The 10,062-nt window shown below is 45.9% G+C and overlaps 1 protein-coding gene across 3 annotated transcripts in view; it reads right to left on the bottom strand.

Moving 5' to 3' along the window:
* Positions 1-505: 505 nt before the first annotated feature.
* TMEM260 (transmembrane protein 260) overlaps positions 506-10,062 on the bottom strand; it is a 35,016-nt gene continuing 25,459 nt past the window's right edge. For 2 of the 3 annotated variants that reach the window (XM_069783131.1, XM_069783132.1), the window contains 10 exons: positions 8,111-8,151; positions 7,655-7,738; positions 7,174-7,291; positions 6,830-6,993; positions 5,500-5,671; positions 4,348-4,496; positions 3,309-3,485; positions 2,689-2,742; positions 2,163-2,253; positions 506-1,077 (listed from right to left, as the gene is read on the bottom strand). In XM_069783131.1, coding sequence (XP_069639232.1) covers positions 808-1,077; positions 2,163-2,253; positions 2,689-2,742; positions 3,309-3,485; positions 4,348-4,496; positions 5,500-5,671; positions 6,830-6,993; positions 7,174-7,291; positions 7,655-7,738; positions 8,111-8,151 — 1,320 coding nt within the window. In that variant the 3' untranslated portion in view covers positions 506-807. The remainder of the gene's footprint in view (positions 1,078-2,162; positions 2,254-2,688; positions 2,743-3,308; positions 3,486-4,347; positions 4,497-5,499; positions 5,672-6,829; positions 6,994-7,173; positions 7,292-7,654; positions 7,739-8,110; positions 8,152-10,062) is intronic. The other variant, XR_011324594.1, reaches the window with a different exon arrangement.

The raw sequence follows: 10,062 nt of genomic DNA, 5'->3' as shown, positions 1-10,062 counted from the left end.
TCTACCCCAGGTGAAGGCAGCGCAGGAGATGCCACGCTGCTGCCTACAGAGTCACGGTGCTCTGCAAGGGAAAATACACCAAGTTGCTTCCTCGCTCTTGGAAAAGTAGAGCAATAAAGTCTATCCCAACATAAAATCCCAGTGTAATGAAAATAACCATCCTGGCAAAGCAAGGGAGGCAGAAAGAGCTGGGTTGGTCTCTACCTACCATCCCACGCCAGGAGGACATCGTGTCTGCAGCACCCCTGGGCACAGGCACAGCCAGGGGACAGAGCACATCCGAAACAGCAAACGATCAGCCTCCTGTGAAGGGCACCGTCCCGCGTGCTTGTCCTGATGGAAACCTACCCAACCGTGCTGCTCCATGACCACAAAAACACAGAGACACAGCACAGCTAAAGAAAAACGGCTTTAGAAAACATCTCAGTAACAGAAGAAACATTTAAGGCTAAATACATTTTTTGCATCTATAAAGGATGCTGCATTCATAAAAAAAAAAATAATCTTCACGGTACAACAGATTCAGAGGCTTCTTTTAAAAGAAAACTCTCATTTTGGAAACCCAGTATTTTATTTAGTGATTAGATTTTTTCCCCACAGACAAAACAATACAATCAGTTCATTTGGCAACAGCAATCATAGATCAAACAACAGTACGTTCCTGCGGAGGCAATCACACTTGATTTTCTCTCCACTGCCATTTCTGTCGCCTTTTAAAACCATTCTCACGTTGTCAAGGAGTAATTCAGGTTTTAAGTCCTGACTTCAAAATTTCAGCACTTCAGCGGGCGGGTGGAGGACCGGGTGCTACCCAGCTCCCCGCCTCAGATCTTTCATTTTCCTCAGCCCCTGCAGCTCTTTCTTCAGGTGCTTCACAGCCTGCAGAATATCCTGCCGCTGGGGATCGTCCTCTGCTTTCTCAGTGTACAGAAGGAAATGTTTCACAGTTTCGGAGAGTAACGCTTCGGGATCCACATCCACCCGATGGAGACGCAACATCCTCTCGCAGGCGATGGCGTAGTTTTTGTGCCAGTTCACCGGGTGATTTGGATGAGAGTTGACAATTTCTTTGTATGACTGTTAAAGGGACAAAAAAAAGGGGGGGGACGGACACAAATTAATTGAATGAAGGGGACCAACAGCTCTTAACAGTGCTTCAAAATTGCCCATAAAGGAACAGATGCTATTTAGATGTCCAAGTCCAGAGTCGGAGCATTTCTGTAACTCACTCTGTGTTTGCCATGTGATGCACAATAGCGTGAATCAGAAATCCAAGGGGGGCTGAAATGTTTCCCTTCCTACAGCAGCTGTTTGTTTAGAAACGTTACAGATGATCATGATAACCCCACTGCACGTTATGTGCTTCCCCAAGAGAGCTGTTACACCAGGCTGGGGAAAAAAAGAGATTTAACTGCCGTGCCTGGGAAGACATTTACTCAATATTTCAGGAGATCAGGACACCTTCCACAGGACTTAAGCAGTCTGTTGACTTGAGTGGGAATATTCAGAAGTTCAACAGCAGGCACGTGCCTGAGAACTTTGTGGAACAGCAAAAATCACAGCAAAACAGGCAAGAGTTGAAAGGCAACTATTTGTTGACTCTTTGCTGGGGTATGAGACACTCCTCCTCTTTGCTGACACATGCTGATCGTTTTGTGCATCTGTTGGCATCTCAGGCAGTCCAGTATTTCAAGAGGTACCTACACCAGCTTATGGGTGCTATTCTTTGGTGTGAAATGCAGCAGAATTAATTTGCAGCGAGAAGACTGTCGGATTTTACACTTGCTGGCTCAGATGCATGACTGTGTAATGACAGAGGGGACAAGTGCACAGAGGGGACTTCAGGACAAGCAATCTCTTGGCATGGCTTTGGAGCCCAGCAAACAGACAACATAATTAATAGCAAAAGCAGGGTGTCGACTGGTTAGCGTTTGGCATCCTCCATGACTGAGGGGGCAAGTAGGAATGGATAAAATCCCTGAACAAACCTCTTTGAATCTGCTATGTTCCCGGTTTGGATGAACGAAGCAGAATGCAGCCTACAAGGACAGCTGACCTATATGGGAACACCGTATTTCTATGGAATTGAAAAATTAAAAAAAAAAAAAGAAAAAAAGGACGGAAACTGCAGGGATCATTCATAACCAAAATACATGACTTACTGTGTATGCAAAGGTGTAAAGTTGTGATTTCACTTCTGCAGTCACACTGGCAGTTTCTGCAAGGTCAAATATGAAGAAAGCTGTTTTCATCCTAGAAAAACAAGAAAAACTTCCATATAATAACTGCTGAACGTAACCAGCTCACATCAGATGGTTATACACATCTTCAGTATGTCCATACAGCTCTTCAATTTTATGGGACAGTACACCAGCATCCCCATTCAAGTCATCAGTGATACAAATTTCTCTCCATGATGTATTTTCTCACCCTGTGTCCCAACTACCCTCTGCTCCTTCGAGATACTTCGAGCAGAACATTTCAGTGAACGAAACAACCACTTTCCTGAAGGATTTGCCAGAGGCCATGCACGCTTCATCTCATTCTGCCAACCTTTTCCTTCCAAAGCTTGGCACATTTAGATCCAATAAGGCCATGCACCATCAAGCTGCCCATTTTGGTGTGTATTTCCACGCCAGTGAGTTGGCATCGCCCACCGGCTGTTGGAAGGGAGCAAAGGAGCATCACCTGGCTTGCCACATCTCCTCGTTGGCGACAGCTTCCCAGGAAGAGGGCTTGAAACTAAATGGGAATGAGATATAAAATTCAGCCATCAGATGCATGTCACTGTGTTTCACCCACCGTGCAATCAACCCTTCTAACCCAGGCAGCTACGGACCTCCCAGCCAGAAGAAAACCCATCATGAAGCCTATATGGCTCTGACAGCAGGGAATTCAGCTGATCCTCAGTCATTCATAAAACTTTATTCCTCTCTCTCCATAGAAAGAGCCTCTGGTCTATCAGGTGTTTCACAGCAACCTAGCTATCCTCAAAGGAAGACATGCTTTTTACCATCCATCACAGTTTAGTCTGTGACATTTAAAGCTTTGGATGTCCCAAGTCCTTAATGTTTTTTGGCTCCTGATCAAGTTTTAAGATCAGAATTGGACCTGATATTTGACTAGAAACGTCCTCTCTATTTTTAACACCAATAAAAATACCACATGCAGATTTATTATTGTATGTTCCAGAACACGAAACATGATGACGGCTCATGTTTAATTTCTCTAACACTGCAATGAATGTGGGTATGCTGCTGGCAGAAGAATGATGAGTGGGAAGGAGCAGAGTCGCCTCTGCCTCGTACCTGCCGTAGTCTTCAGTCCAGTTATAGAGATTTCTTGTAAGATGAATCCACTTTCCTGGGTCAAACATAACGTCTGAAGGAACCAACTTGTCACATGTACCCCACGGCCAGAGCGAATAGCTCCTTTTCCAGGTTGAGTCACCTTCATGAAGACCTATGCAGACAAACACTTCCTTACTGCCAAAAAAAACAGAGAGAGCAACCGTGAAGCTATGCCAGAGACCATGGGCCACGCCACATGCTTGAGCAAACCACGTATTTTCTGCAGCATGGATGCCCATCCTGACGATTTCACATCAGCAAGGACACGTCTTTGGGTCAGTCTGTGTCTCTGTTTCGGCAAAACAGCTCTCCTGCTGCAAGCAAATACTCCATCTGGCATTGCACATCTTGTGCAGCCAGCACAGGAGACACATCCTCTCCCCTACGTTGGACCTCACAAACATGCCAGAAGCCGTAGGAGAAGCCCATTTCTTCCTGCCGGCACCTGGCAATGCTCTTCTGCCTACCCACACTCGCAAGGCTCACCCTGGCTAGTCTAAATGCAGATGCTATTCTTATTCATGTGAGTATCTAATCCTTTCTCCACTCTTACTAAGCTATTTTTATATGATGATTATTCCTGGAATACATTCATTCTATGCTAATCAGTTGGCCACAATGTTCATGAAGGAGAAGCAGCAGCAATTTGCTCTCCAACCATCGTCATTTTGAGTACACGGGAACGTTCCTTTTTTTGTGATGAACTGTTATCAACAACAACAAAAATAATCAGTAAATACTCTCTGCTGATCACCTTCTTATCTTTCCTTCCTAAAAACCAAACCAACCTCAAAACAACAAGCAACATTATATCCGGATGGAGTTACTTCTGCATAGATATTTCCTTTAATTGCAAAAATAATCTCACCACCGGGGAGGAACTCAGTGGAGAAAATTGGTCTTTTGGATGCAGTACCAAGCTGTTCCATAAACAATTTCAAGAAAAAAAACGGTCAGAAATTTTAGGAAAGCTGTTACATATGAAAGAAGTGCTTACTGTTTATTTACTTTGAGGAAACGATGGAGATTAAAAACAAGTGTCCCATCGGGTAATACTCCTTCCACAGGATTCCACCGGTTCCCAGGAAAATAAACGCCAGGTAAATGCTTTGCCAGTTTGGGTAAGTACCATTCATAAGTCATCATCTATCATGAAAAATATTATCATAATTAAAACAAGAAGCAAAGTTTTCTTCCATTTTACATCCGGAAGAAACGGTTTCTGCAGGAGTAATGACTCTATTTGCCCAGTAAAGTCACCTCCCATTTCAGCAATGGTCTGGGACCACATCACCAGACCAGGTCGCCAGTAATTTCTGATCAGAGGCACACGGTCCTCACCGCTGAGCGGGCAAAACTCTAAGGAAACATAAAATAGCTACTGCTGGTAAGAGACGCAACAGGGCTTGGGTTTGATTAAATATGAAGCGTTGGGTTTTGGGTTCCCAACAAGTCACAAACTCTTGTTGCAAAGCCAAGTGCAAGGACTGACGTGGCAGTGGAAGTGTAGGTGTCCCCTTCTGTAAGGGGGGGGGTTTCTTCTCCCATTTCTCAGGAAAAAGGAAAGAGTGCAAACACCACCCAGGGACACACAGCACCTTTGTTTTAATGTGAAAAAGAGAGGCAGAAGTCTGCGAAACCACCTTTGGGGGACAAAGATAACAGAGGGGATGCAGGGAATGAGCCTCAGCATGGTAAAGCCCTTGGGAGAAACCCCAAAACCCCATCACCCTCAGGGCAACTGCTGACCTGCTGCCCTCCAGGCTGTTCCCACAGGCATTCTGCTGCCCCAACATCTGTATTTCAGGGCAACCGCAGAAAAGAGCAGGGACAAAGCTTCCTCAGCAAGGCAAACATCAGCCCTGTGCCACATCTGGATATCTGCCGTGATGAAGGACTTGGGCTTCCCCTTCTCTCTACCCGCTATTGTCTCCCTGTTGGCTTTTTGGGCCTGAATGGGACTTGCACATCATGCTCCGTCCCAGAGCTACCCACAACCCTTTAAAAAAAATCAATTTCATTTATTTCTGCATCATGAGTTTTATTTTAACAAAGAGACCCCCTCGAGGACAGAAAGGAACAACTGAACTTTTGCTTCGTATTTTTAGATCTGCCTGTTGCCTCTTTTAATATTACTTTCTGAACCCACCTCCTGGTCCACTAAGGTGATATCTGGCCTCATCCCATCACAATAATGTACATAACGAAGAGCATTCCCAGGCAAATCTCCTCTTAGCAAGATCACTGCACCGGTGGGCATAGAGGACAGCAGATTCCTTGCAAACTTTTCAACAACGTAGTTGTTGCTTTGATCACAAGCACTTAAGAGAACAGATAAAAACCAGTATTTTAAAAACAGGTATTTGCATCGCTTTGCATATCTTCAGAACAATTTTATGCAACATGCATCCACAGGGGAAGTCCACCCTGGTCAGATCTTGCTGAAAATCATCATCTCTATTTGCAGAGAAACCGAGGTACAGAAATGAAGCATTTAGACTACAGTCCCCCAGAAACCAGCACCAGAGACATGAGCCACTACAGTTTTGCCAAAATACACACTCATTGCACGCCTTCACCCTCATTCTAATTTTTTCTTGGGCTAAACCTAAAGACTTACTAGTCGGTGCTGGAAATGCCAGCACAACAATGGTTCTGTAAAGTATTTGAAATCCTCCCCATCCTTTCAATGCTTTTAATTAAGCATTAAAAAGCCAAGTTTTTCTAGCATCAGGCAGAAGTAGATTTACATTACCTGAGATTAGATCCTTTTCCTTACACAGTTGTGTGCGCACACACTCCAGATATGGACTCAAGGAGAGGACACTCCATGACATGGCTCAGGACATGAGCTATGGCTGGCTCACCTATGGACCAGCCTTTGGGAAAAGATGTGTGCGAAGGAAGGATTCCTGAGTATGAAGTCTACGCTTCGTTGGTCAACTTCTACCGGATCATCCCTGCTATTACACTGATTCCTACCCAAGCCACTGCAGAGTCTTCAGCGTGGTTATGGGATAAGGAAGCCCTATACTACAGATCTAACTCTTCAAAAAGGAAAAAAAAATAAGAAAAACCCCAGGGCACAAGGAAACCTGAAGCAAAGCAAGGGAAGGAGAAGGTGACTGTTCAGGTCAAATGAATTCTGCAAACCTCCTTAGGAAATAAAGCACAGATTTACGAGTTTCTTTCATTATAAGTTTACATATCTACAGAGTTTTCTTCCTGCAAACTACGCGACACCCCCATTTTACAGCCTGGAGTTGGTGCTTGATGATTTTGAGGGAGATCAAAGAAGGGAGCCCTGCAGGCTGTGACCATGCAAGCTTAGCTGGGACGTGACAACTGATTTTCCCACTTCAAGACAAGGGCAGAAACCCCAGCAGCAGGGTGGGGAAATTTACAGCAGCACCCCAACCACACGGCACCCCGCAGCCCCACGAGGCTGCGCCAAGACAAGTGCCCGGGGGATTCATTACCTGTAATTTGCCCAAACTTGAGAAGAGACAAGAGCGAGAGCGGAAAGCCACTCCAGCCACGGCAGCACCCGGCTGCCCTCCAGCACGGCGCTTCCGACCGAAGCCAGCCCCAGCCCCGCCAGCACAGCCACCACGGCACTGCTCTGCAGCCAGAACCGCTCCACCTAGGAAACAAAACCCCAGAGATGCTATTTCTGTTTCCCCAGCTAGAAGGAAACAGAATAAGTGGCTGTATTTTTGCGCCTTGCGGAGCTTTCAAGACAACCACCTGCTCCTGAGTAGGTGGGTTTAAGGCTTCTTCCGAAAATTAACACGGCAGAGCGAATTTTTGGAGTGCAACTTACCACACCCAGAAACAGAGGTTTTGTAATATCCAAATTTGCTCTCCAAGCGAAGAAAAGGGAATAAAGACAGAGCATTCCAGTGAAAAGCCAGATCACGGGTGGTTTCTGCTGCTTTGTCCTATTAAAAAAATAACATAGTGGCATGATGAAAAACGAGACAAAAGTTATATGTGCTTGAAACCCACCATCTCTCTGCATACCTAAATGCATTTAATACAAGGAGCCGATGAGACTTTCTTTACCTTTGTAATTTATGAGACTTCTGTTTTCAAAGCACAAAACCATCAGGTTTTCAAGACTTTTTAAGCTTGCCATCTACAAAACCACTGGCTTACCAGGAGCAGGGATATTTCGCTCTTAATTAATACATGACCACAGCCAATTGCTGAAATTTTTGCACCAGCAAGCAGAAGGCAAAGAAAGCTGCCCATGCAGCCAGTAAGAAAATGCACATCGGAGCAAATATTCTCCTCCAACTTACGGCAGTGCTGTGCTCACACAGGCCACGAGTGCCAGGGCGAGGACGGGAAGGGAGAGCTCCGACTTCATCTGCGCCAGCTGAAAACTGCGGAGAAATTAGTGCATGGATGCGTCATCCCCAAATCGCCCCTTGCACTCAATTAAAGTGTCAAGAGAAGCAGGGAATAAGCACAACATAACATATTCCTATTCTGCTGTGATTAAGTCTACCAGAAATGGGAACAAGCTCGGTTTACGTGTCAGGATTTTGAATGAAAAATCGCTGGGGAGGGGGATCCAGCATTTTTCCTTCAGTGGGGAAGACAAACGGACAAGCATGCTGTCCCTGTGCCAGACACATACGGCCCCAGCTCTGGACCAAGCCGAGGAAAGGCAGGACAGGAGCCACTTTGGCCAAAATGACAGCAGCAGCAGCAGGTTTCTCTCCACTAAAAGGCACTGTCAAGATTTTACTCACACCAGCATCTCTCTCATACTGGATCCTGTCTCGGACTTGGCCTAGATTAAAAAGAGAGAAAACCCATGAGAAACCCACATGCTGCTTGCCATATCACTGGGGCAAGGAAAAGTCTTTTTGTTTTCTGTTTGCAGAGCTCTGAGCACACAGAGTTCCTCAAAACCCCTTCAGGTGGTACCCCAAGGTGACAAGGGAACAAGAATTGGTTAAACAACAAAAAGACATCAAACTCTACTCAAACCTTCACTGCAAGATCTTCTCCCACATTCTTGTGCCACTGTGCAGGATTTACCACCTGGAACAGCATTTTTTCAAGGTGCTACCAACCCATTACTCTCCAACTCAAGCACATCATATGGTTTAGCTACGATCTCCGCTATATCACAGAATCACAGAATCATTTAGGTTGGAAAAGACCTTTAAGATCATCGAGTCCAACCGTGAACCTCACACTGCCAAGTCCACCATTAAACATGTCCCTAAGCACCACATCTACCCATCTTTTAAATACCTCCAGGGATGGTGACTCTACCGCTTCCCTGGGCAGCCTGTTTCAACACTTGACAACCCCTTCAGTGAAGAAATGTTTCCTAATATCCAGTCTAAATCTCCCCTGGCACAACTTGAGGCCATGTCCTCTTGTCCTGTGTCTGCACAGTGCAATTATTTTCTGGGACATCTCCCCACAGCCTGAGACAAGCACGTGGGTCTCAATTCCCGCTTGCTTACCAGACTCGCCCCTGTCTCCTCTGCCCTGATGGAGGCAGAGCTGTGTGAGATTTATATAAGATATATGAGAATTTTTATTGCAGAGACTTGCAATCCATGGCACAAGTCTGGGAAAGAAGACATGCTCGGTGGAGGTGAGGAATTACCTTCATAGGTGCTTGTTGGAAAAGTGGTGGCTACCAGATAGAAGGTAAATGGATCCAGGAGGTCTGGAAGGAGTATTTAATCTCAATAAAAATGGAATAGTTAATTGCATTCAAGATTTAAGTAAAAAATAGAAGTGTTAGAGGATGGAGAGCCAGCCCACAGCTCCTGAAGCACCACTGCTACCTCTGTTTCTTGCAGAGCCCCAGCTCGCTAGCAGCTGACGGCTTCTGGCCTCAGACACATCCCTCGCAGGAGATGACACTTCTGACCCTTGGCTTATAGGTGGAACCCTTGCCCGGGTCTTTTCTCTGGTTTTTTTTTGACCCTGCCTGCCCTTAAAACGGAGCCGTGGGACGCGAGGGCTGTCTGTCCATCCAGGCAGGGCTCTGGCATTAGCCCAACTGGCGTCGGGACCAAACGCTTGGATTTTGCTGCATTTATTGCTCCTGTTTCAGACAAGTTCATCGTAAATGTGATTTGTGGTGTAGGATTACACGCAGTCCATCCCTAAGCCTCCTGAACATCAACTTGAATTCATCACATTTGATGGAGAAAGGAGTTAAGGGATTTGCATGCCTTGGTATTGCTCTGCCCAATGGAGTCTCATTCTCAGGAGACAGCTGGGAATAGGACAACGGGGGAAATCTCCCAAGTCCTTCAGAGGGTGGATCTTATCTCTGTAGGAGTTTTGGAAAGATTAAGTGGCAGCAGCAGGAATTATCAAGCCTTTTGCCTCACATCTTACAGCCACCCAGCTCTCCAAGAAGGCTGTAATGGAATGGCAACGGTGCTCGCTGCATCATGTTGGCTGGATGCGGGGACTTAATTTCTGAGGATGTGGAGCTTCAGGACCCCACGGAGTGACACAATATGTAAACCATACCTTTTTCTCTTTTTCCCCCCAGTGGTGCGACTTCCCAGCTCTCTGCACTGAAATCTCTGAAGCAGAAGGACAGAAGGGGTGCTGGGTGCTTGCTTTCCTTGGGTGGCCAGTGCCAAACATCTAAGTCAGGGCTGGAGGAGGCAGATGCAAACCTTGCGCTCTGCAAGCAACCATGCAATACCTCCCTCCCTTG

Source organism: Haliaeetus albicilla, chromosome 5 (assembly GCF_947461875.1).
Source record: "Haliaeetus albicilla chromosome 5, bHalAlb1.1, whole genome shotgun sequence".
Lineage (NCBI taxonomy): Eukaryota > Metazoa > Chordata > Aves > Accipitriformes > Accipitridae > Haliaeetus > Haliaeetus albicilla.
The sequence above is the reverse complement of the archived record's forward strand: the minus strand, read 5'-3'. Positions and strand labels throughout refer to the sequence as shown.